The following is a 15,408-nucleotide window of genomic DNA, read 5'->3' on the forward strand; positions in this document are numbered from 1 at the left end:
CAGGTTTGGGGATTAGGAGGGCCCCCATCCTTTAAATCATTAAACCGAGTGACCAAGTGAGGGACCAAAACACCTGCAATTTTTTTTATAGTAAAGATTAGAGAACCCATCCTGTACTGGAGATTTAGCGGATTTGAGGGATTTAATCGCATCCAAAACTTCTTGAAGCGATATAGGGGCCTCCATAGTATCTCTGTGAGGGTCTTGCAATACGGGCAGAGATATCCTTAAATAACACCTCAGCTTTTACCATATCTAATTGGGGAGGAGATTTATATAGAGAGAAGTGAAATGTAAAGAAATCATTGAGAACCTCCTTAGGATGTTGTGTGAGAGTACCGTTCGCTAACCTTAACTTAAGGACCATAAAATTCCGGGACAATGGAGCAAGTTTCCGAGCTAAACGGGTGGCGGGTTTGTCACTTTGAGCAAAAAAAACCTAAACCTGTATTGCGTCCAGCGGATGTGCAGTTCGGCGACAGTCGTAAGACACAAGTTAAAGAGGCTCGGTCACCACATAAGTGCCCTATCTCCTACATAAGGATATCTGCGCTATAATGTAGGTGACAGCAGTGCTTTTTATTTAAAAAAAAAACGTTCTATTTTTACCACATTATTAGCGATTTTAGATTTATGCTAATGAGTTGCTTAATGCCCAAGTGCGTGTATTTTTACTTTGGTCAGCGTCATACACTCCCCTGTACAACGCCCACTTGGTCTAATCAGCCTCATGCACTCCTCTCCATTCATTTACTCAGCGCATAGGGATCCTGCTAGATCCTTATGTGCTGTCTTATACTAACACATTAATAATACTGAAGTGTTTAGACAGTGAATATACATTCCACGGGATGTCTATTCACAATTTCTGCACTTCATTACTCTGTCTGTGGTAGTTACAGCAGGGTACGCGTAATCTCGCGAGATTACGCGGTAAATGACAGGTTACAACGAGATTGCGCTGCCTCTGCTGTAACTACCACAGACAGAGTAACGAAGTGCAGAGATTGTGAATAGACATCCCGTGGAATGTCTATTCACTGTCTAAACACTTCAGTATTGTTAATGTGTTAGTATAAGACAGCACATAAGGATCTAGCAGGATCCCTATGCGCTGAGTAAATGAATGGAGAGGAGTGCATGAGGCTGATTGGTCAGCGTCATACACTCCCCTGTACAACGCCCACTTGGTCTAAAGTAAAAATACGCGCACTTGGGCATTAAGTAACTCATTAGCATAAATCTAAAATCGCTAATAAAGTGGTAAAAATAGTTTTTATAAATAAAAAGCATTACTGTCACCTACATTATAGCACCAATCTCCTTATGTAGGAGATAGGGCTCTTATAAAGTAGTGACAGAGACTCTTTAAGCTCTGTCCGGGCTTCTTCAATTTTGGACCATAAATCAAGGGTATTATCTGCTTTTTGTCGTCCAACTAAAGCTAAATAGGCCGCTTCCTTATCTTTAAGGAATTGTTCTCTTGCCCTTTTTAAATGTGAAGCGATCTGGATAAGTTTCACCCTCCGCTTTATGGGCTTCCCAATTAATAGCTGGGGAGGTGTCAGTTGCACTATTAATTTGAAAATCGTGTTCAATTTCAGAGGTAAGTTCCTGAAATACCTGGGGATTTGTTAGAATGGATTCATTTAAGCGCCGCAAGTTAGACCGAGGTTTAAGCCAGAAGCAATCCAATGTAAACCACACCAAGTCCTGATCAGACCATGAAATGGGGGTTATTTTGGCCCTCAGAAGACTAGTTAGAGGGAAGGTGTCATGAATTTATTTTTATTTTTTATCCAATTGCTTTTAGTATGATATTAAAATACATTTTATTTATTTGTGTTCTACTTTTTACTTTTTTCTTTTTCTTCTCTATGGGGGCTGCCATTTTTTTTTAATCTCTGTATGTGTCGATTAACGACACATACAGAGATGGAATACGGCACATACAACCCCATAGAAAATGCGAACGGGAGCCGTTTCATTCACTACAGCGTACGCGCCGCTCCCACACAGACCAAAAGGAAGGTCTTTGGCAGAGCGAAATCCGGCGCCATTTTCATGTGGACCGGAAGCCGCGGCCGGACAGTAAGATTACTTCCGGCCGCAGCTTCCAGCAAATATGTTCAAGGAAGCGAAGGCGTAAGGAATAGAAGCTGAGGCGGCAGGAGCAGGTAAGTTATGTTCGTGTATGTGATGTGTTTTACGTTCGTGTATGTTTGTGTTATACTGTCTGCTGAGCACTGTATCTAATCCTCCTACACTGTGCAGTCGCTCAGAAAATGGCGGCACACAGTGTAGGAGGTTTGTCGATTCAAACCCCCTCATTCTCCTAGAGATGAGCGAACTTATGAAAAGTTCGGCTGGTTCGCCGAATTTCACGAAAAAGTTCGATTCGGACCGAACTAGTTGTGACCGAACCTGTAATTTCCGTGCGCCGAGCATGGTACTGTCCAGGGTGCTGAAAGAGTTAATGGGCTGCACTAACTTTCAGCAACCTTGACAGTACCGTGCTCGGCGCGCGGAAAATACAATTTTAATGTAATAAAAAAATAAATAAAATACGTTCATACTTACATTCATCCTGTCCGGCCTCCAGCGATGACGTTTCATCCATGTCGCCGCTCCAGCCAATCGGAGGCTGCCGCGGCCTCTGCAGCCAATCGGAGGCTGCCGCGGCCTCTGCAGCCAATCACAGGCTGCCGCGGCCTCTGCAGCCAATCACAGGCTGCGTTTGTAATCGGTTACTGTAGACACACATTGTGTTTTTAACTGGGCGTGTTTATGTGTGTGACGCTGACCAATCAGTGACCAGTCAGCGTCATACACTCCTCAACATCTGCACTCTCCTCTCCTGAAATATTCTGTGCTGCTGTGAACTCTGCTCTTACCATTACGTAGCTCTCAGTCTGTTACCTCTCCTCCACTCCTGTCCTCAATAACACCTTCACATGATTGGCAAGTCACCACCCCGCACAAGATCCGCACGCTCATCTCCTGAAATACTCTGTGCTGCCTTAAACTCTGCGGACAGGTCAGGATCCTGTTTCTTTTAAATGCTGCTGGGGAACCCGCTCGATCCACTATATAAGGCTGCGCCTCCATCCTCTTCTGCCCCAGTCACTTATTTCCAAGCACTGTAAACTTTCAGATTGGTTGCGCTGTGAATATTCGGAGAACGTGATTGGTTTATGTGCAGGGTAATGAACAAGCAGTAGAAGACTTACTAAGGGCTGAGCATTTCATTGAATTCAGTCTTCTACTGCTTGTCTGTATGTTCATTACCCTGCAATAGGCCTGGGATTGGCCTGTGATTGGCTGCAGCCTGGGATTGGCCTGTGATTGGCTGCAGCGGTCACTTGGACTGAATCATCATCACGGGAGGTCGGACTGGTGGAAGAAGCAGGGAGTTAAAGATAAGTAGGAACTTCTATTTTTTTTACACGTTGATGTATATTGTGATCGGAAGTCACTGTCCAGGGTGCTGAAACAGTTACTGCCGATCAGTTAACTCTTTCAGCACCCTGGACAGTGACTAACTCCGCCGGGTTCGGTCAAAACGTGTTCGGCCGAACCCGGTGAAGTTCGGATTCGCTGCGAACCGAACTTTTCCCGATGTTTGCTTTACCACATTGACCATGCTGCAATTTTGGGAAGTGCTCCCTCTAGTGCCAAGCACATGGAAATGTTATAAATTAGAATCTAATTTATAACATTTCCTGACTTGTGAAAAAATTAAAACAATGTGTAATCACTCTAATAATTGTTTTGACTTAAAAAAAATAAAAATTCTAGCGACACATTCTCTTTAAGAGCTGAGATGGAATTAAGGGATTGTCTATGCAAGAGTATGTTGAATGGGCATGGGTTCGGTGCGTAATGAGAAATAAATGTGTCCTGTAGTGTACCAGTTACAAGGAAGTACCTGCCCTCAGGGTCTGCCACCGGTTATGTTTGAAAAAGAGGCCCACTCCTCTCCTTTTCCGCAGCCACCGCTAAATAATACAAAGGATAAGGGTTATGCTTAAATTTAGGACAAGAGCTATTAGAGAAATTCAGTTTTTGTAGAAGCACAACATCACAATGCAAGGATTTATACATCTGGGAGGCTTGCCGTTGTTTTGTCTACGAGTTGAGGCCCTGGACATAGTGTAACCAGGTTAAAAGAGGACTGAAGATCAGCCATACTCAAATCGTTCATAGATGGCAAAATACCCAAGATACTCGACCATCAGAAAAAGGGGACAGGAAAGGAGGGGAGGAGCAAAAGTACAAAAAAAAGACAAACATAAATTATTGCGATAGAGTAGTTCACAGCACATCGCCCAAACAGGGCCATGGGGGATGTTGAGGGAGCACCATCCAGAGAACAATAGACTAAAGGGTGTCTATCAAGACCCCAAGGAGTGCATGCCAGCGCCCAGCAGGGGGGGGGATGCAGCTCACAATAACCCAATCCAGAGCTAGCTGAGAAACAAAAACAGAAAAAAAAAATCCAATACAAAAAGACATGTACAATGTAGAATGAAACCACAATAATAGCCAGCAAAGGGAGCCTGTGTATGAATAAAGTTCTGATCGTGGGTCCCTAGGAGAGGTGTATCAAAATGACATCAAGGATCCATAAGAAGTATTCGAAGGCCGGGTCGAAGATTTAGAGTTCCAGAGTGGTCTGATACGTGTAGTTGTAGAAGGTGAGGACGCAGGCAGTGGTGATTTCCTCGACGGAGGCGTACCATCTTTCGATATAAGACCCAGACCTTCCATAACGGCCTCGCCTTCTTGGAGAGAAGCAAAACTGTATGGCTGATTTAGATACGAAAATGTAAGATGAAAGGGGAAGGCCCATCTGTATCTAATCTTCTGGCGTATCAGAATTTGGAGGAGAGGTTTCAAGACAGACGCCTCTGGATCGTGCGAGGAGCCAAATCAGCGAAGATCTGTATGTCGCAGCTGTGCAATCGCAGCTGATCCGCGGTTCTAGAAGCTGTCATGACCTTTTCTTTTACAGAGTAATAATGCGGTTTCACCAACACATCTCTGGGCTAAAAATTACAACTTGTCCCGCAAAAAGACAAGCCCTCACGAGGCTATGTCAACTGAATAATTAAAAAACTATAAGTCTCTTAGAGTGTTCCTGAAGGGCAAAATAGGCCGCATCCTTAAAGGGAATGTTTTATCAGAAAATTACCTATTGTTTAAATCAAGTTTTTATGTTACCCAAAATTCTTAGAAAATGTAAATAAAAATAAACATATTTTTGTCATCTGTATTAAAAAATAAACCTAAAATTTTGCAATTTTCACACTGGACACTGAGCCTCACAGTAGACTGGCACTTCCTGTTCTGTAGAGATCACTTCTCAGGAGTCATGTCATTATCACAGACAGGATTATAATGACCGGTAAGGCTTCATTCACATCTGCGTCAGGGTCCTGTTCTGACGTTCCGTCCGAGCTTCCCATCAGAACGGGACCCTGACTGAAACAAACGGAGACCGTAGGTTTCTGTTTGCATCACCATTGATTTCAAGGTTGCATGGGTGTTGTCGTCTTTACGGAATGAATAGCGTAGTCGACTGGACATATGCGGCCTTGTGTTAAGCGGGATCACCACATGTCAAAAACTACAGATTATCCTTATTCTGCATGTCAAAAGGGATTACGGCGATCCCAAATTTTTTTCATTCATGGTGGCAACTGATTGGCAATCGATCGGCACCCTTGAGATCATTGTGTTGCTAGAGGGTTAAAGAACACCTCTACACACACAAGGAATTCCAATGTGTCTAAGTTTTTGTATTTTTTCTTTTTGTATTTTTTTTTTGTCTAATCTCTTTATCCTGAAAGCCAGTGATATTTCAAGTATAGACCAATAAACCTTATGGCATGTAAAGAAATTGTTTTAGCTTACAAACCCTTTAGTCCTATTAGACTAAGTTATATTAATATTGAATTGCTAATTATTCTTATATAACTATTTATATCTTCTAGGGCCATGGAATTTACCACCCCTATGACAGTGGCCACATAGCAATGACCTATACTGCTCTCTCTAGCTTGCTAATACTAGGTGATGATTTGAGTCGTATCCATAAGGAAGCCTGTCTTGCAGGACTGCGTGCTCTCCAGCTTCCTGATGGAAGGTATGTTCCCTGTTTCTCTACTATTTTTAAATGTAGTTTTTTACTGTATACTAGAATTGCATTGGTGGATCAAACGTATATAGAGATTAGTCTCTTTCTGGGATCTTCAACATCCTAATTGAACCGAGTACTGATGCTCTGTATAGTACAGACACACCTTGAACAATGAATTCATATTTCCCCAATTTAGAAAATCTGACAATGCTTCTTTAATTCCTTAGTGACACAGCCTAGTTTGGGCCTTAAAAAGGCTCTGTCACCACATTATAAGTGCCCTATCTCCTACATAATCTGATTTATTTTAAAAAACGATCATTTTTTAACAAGTTATGAGCAATTTTAGATTTATGCTAATTAGTTTATTAATAGACAACTGGGTGTGTTTTTACTTTAGACCAACTGGGCGTTTTACAGAGGACTGTATGACGATGAGCAATCCGTGACCAATCAGCGTCGTAAACTTCTCATTGTTCCAGCCCAGCTTCTTTCACTGCACAATCACACTGTAACAATGGGCTGGAAAAATGAGAAGTGTATGAGGCTGATTGGTCACTGATTAATCAGCGTCATACACTCCTCTGCACAACACCCAGTTGGTAAAAAGTAAAAACACGCCCAGTTGTCTATTAAGACACTAATTAGCATAAATCTAAAATAGCTCATAACGTGCTAAAAAAAAATGATCGTTTTTCAAAATAAAACCACTGTTGCAATCTACATTACAGCGCCAATCAAATTATGTAGCAGATAGGGCACTTATAATCTGGTGACAGAGCCTCCTTAACCTTTCAGCACCCAGCCTGTTTGGGCCTTCAGGACACAGCCAATTTTTTTCTAATTTACAGGTGTTAATTTATGTGGTGGTAACATCAGAATGCTTTTACCTATCCAAGCGATTCTGAGATTTTCCCATGATATGTTGTACTTTGTGAAAAAATTTGGTCGATAATTTCGGTATTTATTTTTGAAAAACACAAATTTAGAAAAAATTTGCAAAAATTGCATTTTTATAAATTTTAACGTATCTGCTTGTAAAACAGATAGTAATGCCACGCAAAATAGTTACTGGTTAACATTTCCCATATGTCTACTTTTATGTTTGCATTGTTTTTTTGAACATCCTTTTATTTTTCTAGGACGTTACAAGGCTTAGAACTTAGCAGTAATTTCTCATTGTCACGTAGGGTTCGTGGACCCACTGGGCCGTACCTCCCTTGGCGGTATGGCAGCTGGCCAACAGGGCGCAGGTCAGAGTCCATAGTTTATATAGGGTACCTGTGGCAGCTCAGACAGTAGCAAGGCAGGCTTGGCAGGAACTAGGCAGCAGGTAGATGTCAGGCGTGGTATACAGAACGGCTACAGCTAAGCATTTCACTAGATCAGGATACACGGAACACTGGGAGCAGGAAACACTAGGGGACCATTTGCAAGACAGACTTGGACTACAACAACAAAACTCAGGCGTGGTAGGATGGGGCTGGAACCTTCTTATAGCCCAGGGTGCTCTGGAGCAGTTAGCTCAATCACCAACATGGGTGCGCTCTGGCTTCTTAAAGGGAAGGTGTCATGATTTTTTTTTTTTTATTATATTGCTTTTAATGTAATGTAAACAAAAAATGTATTTGTGTTGTCACTTTCTACTTTTTAATGTATTAATACTTTTACTTCTCTATGGGGCTGACATTTTTTTTCATCTCTGTGTCAATTAGCGACACATACACAGGTGGAATACGGCAGCTATAAGGGCATAGGTCACAATGAACGTGAGCTGATCATTGCTTCTGCTATCTGGCTCTGTACTGCGCAGACGCAGGTCAGAGTCGCACAGCAGAGAAACCGGTTTGTAGGGAGATAGTAGGCGCCATTATGAAGACCGGCTGCACTGCAGGTAAGGTGTGTGACTGTCCCTCTCTCTCTCACAGACCCCCGCTCTTGTGACCCCCGACGGCCCACCCCACCCTGTCGCTAGATGTATTCTCCGTGTGGACCATGTGCGGAGCTAAGCTTGTCAGATGTAGTAGAGCTGAATGTGTGTGTGTCTGTGTAGTAGAGCGGAGTGTGTGTCTGTGTAGTAGAGCGGAGTGTGTGTCTGTGTAGTAGAGCGGAGTGTGTGTCTGTGTGTAGTAGTGCGGAGTGTGTGTCTGTGTAGTAGTGCGGAGTGTGTGTCTGTGTGTAGTAGAGCGGAGTGTGTGTCTGTGTGTAGTAGAGCGGAGTGTGTGTCTGTGTGTAGTAGAGCGGAGTGTGTGTCTGTGTGTGGTAGAGCGGAGTGTGTGTCTGTGTGTGGTAGAGCGGAGTGTGTGTCTGTGTGTGGTAGAGCGGAGCGTGTGTCTGTGTGTGGTAGAGCGGAGCGTGTGTCTGTGTGTGGTAGAGCGGAGCGTGTGTCTGTGTGTGGTAGAGCGGAGCGTGTGTCTGTGTGTGGTAGAGCGGAGCGTGTGTCTGTGTGTGGTAGAGCGGAGCGTGTGTCTGTGTGTGGTAGAGCGGAGCGTGTGTCTGTGTGTGGTAGAGCGGAGCGTGTGTCTGTGTGTGGTAGAGCGGAGCGTGTGTCTGTGTGTGGTAGAGCGGAGCGTGTGTCTGTGTGTGGTAGAGCGGAGCGTGTGTCTGTGTGTGGTAGAGCGGAGCGTGTGTCTGTGTGTGGTAGAGCGGAGCGTGTGTCTGTGTGTGGTAGAGCGGCGCGTGTGTCTGTGTGTGGTAGAGCGGCGCGTGTGTCTGTGTGTGGTAGAGCGGAGCGTGTGTCTGTGTAGTAGTGCGGAGCGTCTGTGTGTGGTAGAGCGGAGCGTGTGTCTGTGTGTGGTAGAGCGGAGCGTGTGTCTGTGTGTGGTAGAGCGGAGCGTGTGTCTGTGTGTGGTAGAGCGGAGCGTGTGTCTGTGTGTGGTAGAGCGGAGCGTGTGTGTGTGTGGTAGAGCGGAGCGTGTGTGTGTGTGTGTGGTAGAGCGGAGCGTGTGTCTGTGTGTGTGTGTGTGGTAGAGCGGAGCGTGTGTCTGTGTGTGTGTGTGGTAGAGCGGAGCGTGTGTCTGTGTGTGTGTGTGGTAGAGCGGAGCGTGTGTGTGTGTGGTAGAGCGGAGCGTGTGTGTGTGTGTGGTAGAGCGGAGCGTGTGTGTGTGTGTGTGGTAGAGCGGAGCGTGTGTGTGTGTGTGTGGTAGAGCGGAGCGTGTGTGTGTGTGTGGTAGAGCGGAGCGTGTGTGTGTGTGTGTGGTAGAGCGGAGCGTGTGTGTGTGTGTGGTAGAGCGGAGCGTGTGTGTGTGTGTGGTAGAGCGGAGCGTGCGTGTGTGTGTGTGTGTGTGTGGTAGAGCGGAGCGTGCGTGCGTGTGTGTGTGTGTGTGTGTGGTAGAGCGGAGCGTGCGTGCGTGTGTGGTGGAGCGTGTGTGTGGTAGAGCGGAGCGTGTGTGTGTGTGTGGTAGAGCGGAGCGTGTGTGTGTGTGTGTGTGTGTGGTAGAGCGGAGCGTGTGTGTGTGTGTGTGTGTGTGTGTGTGTGTGGTAGAGCGGAGTGTGTGTGGTAGAGCGGTGTGTGTGGTAGAGCGGAGCGTGTGTGTGTGTGTGTGTGTGTGGTAGAGCTGTGTGTGTGTGTGTGTGTGTGGTAGAGCTGAGTGTGTGTGTGTGTGTGGTAGAGCTGAGTGTGTGTGTGTGTGGTAGAGCTGTGTATGTGTCTGTGTAGTAGAGCTGAGTGTGTGATGTATTCTCAGTGTGGACGGTGTGCAGACTGTGATTGGGTGAGGAGGTGAGGTATCCGTCAGCAGGAGGTCAGGGAGGAGACAGTCTCCTCTACTGCGGAGGAGACTGTCAGCAAGATTGTATGGTGATGCGTCCCCACCCAATCTTGCTGACAGTCTCCTCCATCGTCACCATACAATCCATGCTGGAGGAGAATGTCAGCAGAATTGTATGGTGACGCTGGAGGAGACTGTCAGCAGGATGGAGGGATAAAGACATTTAGAAGGAGAGGCATGTAAAATGCGCAAAAATAACGTGTCAAATACACGCCGTGTGAACCTGTCAACTAAAGTCATTAACTTCACTTTCATCATTCTAAGGGTATGTTCACACGCGTTCTGTTCCGACGCAGCGTTTTTTTACGTGGCTATTTTCCAAAAACGGCATGTAAAAAATGCCCGCCAAAAAGAAGTGCATATCACTTCTTGGGATGTTTTAGGAGCTGTTTTTCATTGACTCTATAGAAAAACAGCTCCAAAAACGGCCGTAAAAACCGCTGCCAAAAACGCGAGTTTGATTAAAAAAATGGCTAAAAATCAGGAGCCGTTTTCCCTTTGTTTAGTAAGCGTGTGAACATACCCTTAGCCTTTTGGTGTGTCCTATAGCTTCTGCGAGCTGCATTTCAACAATCGCACCCAAAATGGCAGCCAGACACTGCTTAGCAATTTGAAGACCCCTTTTCCTGGCTTGAAGGACCCCCTCCGGTGAGATTCCCTCCCACGTTTACGGCAGCTGTGAGTCAGGTTGCTTTGCCTTATTCACCTTGCTGTAATTCTGGGAAATGCTCCCTCTGGAGGAAAACATGTCAAATGATTATTTAATTTTTAATACTTTCCACAAGGTGGAAGAAAAAAAAAATACAGCAAAAAACGTTAAAAATATAATAGAAATAAGTTAAAAAAAAAAAAAAAAGGGTTCATTTGCGACACATTCCCTTTACGTCTGGACTGAGCTCGTGAGCACACCCTGGTGGTCACTGTGCAGCAGGACGGCTGTATGTGCAGACCTCTCTTGAGAAGGGCGTCGACTGGATGGAAGGAGTTTTTTTGTAACACAGAAGGTTTTACCCGAGAAATGCAACTCAATATTTTATTGCCCAGATTCTGCAGTTTTTAGAAATATCCCACATGTGGCTCTAGTGCGCTAATGGACTGAAACACCGGCCTCAGAAGCAAAGGAGCACTCAGTGGATTTTGGGCCTCTTTTTTTTTAGAATATACCTTAGGCACCTTGTCAGGTTTGAAGAGGTCTTGTGGTGCCAAAACAGTGGAAACACCCCAAAAGTTACCCCATTTTGGAGACTACACCCCTCAAGGAATCTAGGGGTATAGTTAGCATTTTGACACACAGGTTTTTTGCTAAATATATTGGAATTAGTCTGTAAAAATTAAAATCTACTTTTTTTCTGAAAAAACATACATTTGTAATATTTACAAGGAATAATGAAGAAAATGCACCCCAACATTTGTAAAGCAATGTCTCCCGATTACGGCAATATCCGATATGTGGTAATAAACTGTTGATTGGACCCACAGCAGGGCTCAGAAGGGAAGGAGTGCCATTTGGATTTTGGAGCACGGATTTTACTGGATTGGTTTTCGGTACCATGTCGCGTTTGCAACGCCCTGGAGGGACCAAAACAGTGGAAATGCCCCAAAAGTTACCCCATTTTGGAAACTACACATCTCAAGGAATTTATCTAGGGGTATAGTTAGCATTTTGACCATACAGGTTTTTCGCTAAATATATTGGAATTAGTCTGTAAAAATGAATTTCAACATTTTTTTCCACTAATACGTTGAATTTTCGCAAGCAACCTGGAAAAACAAGAGGCGAGGTTAGAGATCGGGGACCCAGGCTTCTCCTTCCTTTCCCCGGTAAATATTGCCTCAAGCTAACGCCCCTCACGGGAAAGGTCCCTTAGCTCCTCAACCCCGGCTGCTAACCTAAGCACATGTAGGGTCTTAAGCTCGATCCTAGGCAGTCCGGGGTTGGAAGAAATTGGATGGCCGCAACGTAGCTCCGGCGAGCTGGCTTGACGACGCGGCCATTTTGGAGAAGACAAAATATCAGGTCTTCCCCCTAGATTCCAGAGTATCAAAGACCGGAGGTGTCGACTGACCCGTGTCTTGCAGTATAGACGACAGCGTCACCGGAAGTGATAGCTAGCACATCCGGTCTGCTGCTATCTTGGTGGAGAGCGGGACAATTCTAAATCTTCCCAGCTATAAAGGGACCCGCACAGGTAAGCAGATTGATAACTTGTTAGTTTTTTCAGGCTAATATTTATCTGCAAATTTGTTGGATTGGTCCTCTGTTAGTTATAGATCCTTCCTGATCGGATGGTATTCCAGAGATGTACCAGGGTCATGTGAGTCCCTCTAATGGTGATAGGATACTGCTCTGTTTACTCTTGTACAGGTATTTTACCTCCCACACTCCCCTCCTCGTCTTTTTTAGGAAAAATAATCCTCTCTTCTCTTAAAGGAAAATTAAAAAATGTGCCTGTTGGAAAAAACTGCAGGATACACATAAAAAGCAATTATGCCAGGATTGCATAGTAAAACTATTGAAGGAGGAACAACCTTCGTTTATGTCTGAACCGAGGACTATAATACGAGAGTAAGTGATCGTCAGTGGCCTTCCTTACACCACCTCAACTATGTCCCAGACAAAAAGACCTAGAATAGAAGTAGATCAGAGGTGGGGCCCCCCTGCTCAAAAATCCGCCTCAGAGCAGGAATGCTTTTATCTGTCTCAAGGGGAATTAGAATAGGGTGAAGAACTGTTGCCTTCATCCTCCTCTTCAGAAAAATAAAAATTTATATTTCTCTTCAGAAATGTTGGACACCCTGATACAGGCAATTAGAGAAACCATGGGTATTCAGGATGAAGATCAGCTTCGTTCTATCAAAGTTGAAATGTTTGGAGGCCTTACAGAAAGGAAAACAAAACTCTTTCCTATAAATGAGAACCTCATCAAAATGATTTTTTCAGAATGGGAAGATTCAGAAAAGAGGCTATTTATCTTGCGAGAATGTAAAAATAGACTTCTCTATTTGTTGCCGACGATACAAAACCCTGGGCTGAAATTCTAAAAGTAGACCTCCTGGTTGTAAGACGGCAATCCCCTTTGAGGATTCGTCACAGCTAAAAGATCCTATGGACCGCAAGGCAAACTGTCTTCTAAAGACGTGGGAGTCTTCATCCGCCCTAGGCTCAACCAACATTGCACTTACATAAGTAGCAAGATCAATGTTCATATGGTTAATTCAATTAGAAAACTATTTGATAATGAAGACTTTCTAGAAACTCTTCCTCTACTTAAAATGGCGAACGGTTTCTTGGCAAATGCATCAGCGAAGTCGGTGAGGTTTTCTGCCAGAAATGGGGCCCTATCCAACGCCACCAGCAGAGCGTTGTGGCTCAAGACATTGTCAGGGGACACAATCTAAAAATAAATTTGTGTTCTATCCCTTTCTCAGGATCCTTGATGTTCAGTCCACTATTTGCTATTATGTTGGGGAACGCTTCTGATAAAAATAAAAGGTTTCGAGAAGTGAAACCAAAAAATACTCCTCAGTTTCGGAAATTTCTTCAACAACCGATCTATGGAGGTAAAGGGAAATCTGGTTGCTGGAGTTACCCCAAAGGGGGAAGAGGTCGAGGATTTCTTTTCAACTCCAACAATTCGTTCCAACCCACAAAACAATGATGTCAGGAGTGTGGGGGGAAGACTTCTACACTTAAATTCAGAGTGGACCAAAATAACCCAGAATCCTTGGGTGCTACGAATTATAGAGGGATGCAAAATTGAATTTTCCTCTCTACCGCCAGAAAAATTTCTGGTAACTTTATACCAACCCAAAAGATCTTCAACAGCTCCTCATCGATACCCAAATACTTATACGAATGAAGGAGATATCACCCGTAACTTTCAATGAAGTAAAAAACGGCCATTATTCAAACATTTTTCTTGATTTAAAAAAAAAAATTAAAAAAAAGCCAAACGGATACTTCACGACTATTCTCAACCTCAAAAGTTTAAACAAAGGTGTAAAGTATCAGAAGTTCAAGATGGAGTTTATCCAAACTACTACTCTACTAAAAAATCAAGGGGTATTTATGTGTACAATAGATCTAAAGGATGCTTATCACATCCCGATCCACCCGATTTGCAATCAAGGATGGTCCCTCCATCCTTCGCTACCAATCGGTCTCCCTTTCGGAATCTCCTCAGCCCCCAGGGTACGAAGACTATTGCAGAAATTCTGGCGTTTCTAAGGAAGCAAAATGTGATTATCATCCCATGCCTAGACGACTTTCTTCTAGTGGCAGATACCTGGTCCATCCTAAGAATCCATCGAAGTCCTGACCCTTCTACAAAATTTGGTTGGGTGATAAACTTTGAGAAATCAAATCTTTCTCCCCAAAATCAAATAATATATCTAGCGTTACTATTGGACTCCTCCCTTCAATATTCTTTTCTACCACAGGGAAAACCACTTCACCTACAGAACAAGATCAGGAAGTTTTTGGGGAAAAACAGCTGTTCGGTAAGGTAGGGGATGCAGATCCTAGGATTGATGACACCATGTATCCATTCCATCCCGTGGAGCCAATTCCACTCCTGGAATTACAAAATATGATTCTAGTGGGATCACAAACAGGAGTCCCTAAATTCAAAGATATTGATTCTCGTGTCAGTGAAGACATCCCTCACCCGGTGGGTGTCTCTAAACAACCTAAACAGAAGAGTTCCATGGAAGTTTTCTCCGTACGTGGTAGTCACCACATACGCCAGCAAACCAGCTTGGGGCTCTATAATTCAAGACAAACCCTTCCAAGACATTTGGTCTCCTCAAATAGGGAAAATGTCTTCAAACTACATGGAACTGAGAGCAGTATGGGAAACCTTCAAGCAAGGTCTTAAACCAGTAAAAGGGAAACCTATAAGGATATTGTCCGACAACATCACAACAGTATCCCTTTCTTCGTCACCAAAGGGGAAAAAGACACGCTCGTCTCCAAGCTCTCTCCGCTCAGATTTTTAGCTGGGCAGAAGAAAATGTCCTGTCCGTGTCAGCAGTCCACTTAAAGGGCACAGAAAATATATCTGCCGACTTTCTGAGCCGGAAGAATTTAGATCCAGGAGAATGGTCCTTGAACAAAGAAATCTTTCAATCTCTAACCCAGAAATTGGGTCTTCCTCAAACCTAATTATAATTCTTCCTTACTGGCAAAAAAGGAGCGGTTTCACAATCCTGAGACAGTTGGCATTGGACGACCCGATCATACTCCCGGTAAAAAGTGACACCTCCCAGGGCCCCTTATTTTATCAAGGTGGAGACTCTAAATCTATCAGCATAGATCCTGAAAGGCAAATCCTGAGAAACCATGGGCTTTCAGAAGAGGTAATCTCAGATTTACCGGATTATCTGGGAAAAAATTCTGTTCCTGGCATGGAAATCCAGGACCAGACACTTTTTCGCCACTGTTGTGAATACAAGGACATCTCTCTTGTACTTGACACACAATATGTTGCTGCTGGA

At 44.1% G+C, this 15,408-nt stretch overlaps 1 protein-coding gene across 2 annotated transcripts in view; it reads left to right on the forward strand.

The window, feature by feature from the left end:
* Positions 1-15,408, forward strand: part of PGGT1B (protein geranylgeranyltransferase type I subunit beta) — a 104,073-nt gene that overhangs the window by 33,183 nt on the left and 55,482 nt on the right. For both annotated transcript variants that reach the window (XM_075836482.1, XM_075836491.1), the window contains exon 4: positions 5,997-6,148. In XM_075836482.1, coding sequence (XP_075692597.1) covers positions 5,997-6,148 — 152 coding nt within the window. The remainder of the gene's footprint in view (positions 1-5,996; positions 6,149-15,408) is intronic.

Source organism: Rhinoderma darwinii, chromosome 1 (assembly GCF_050947455.1).
Source record: "Rhinoderma darwinii isolate aRhiDar2 chromosome 1, aRhiDar2.hap1, whole genome shotgun sequence".
Lineage (NCBI taxonomy): Eukaryota > Metazoa > Chordata > Amphibia > Anura > Rhinodermatidae > Rhinoderma > Rhinoderma darwinii.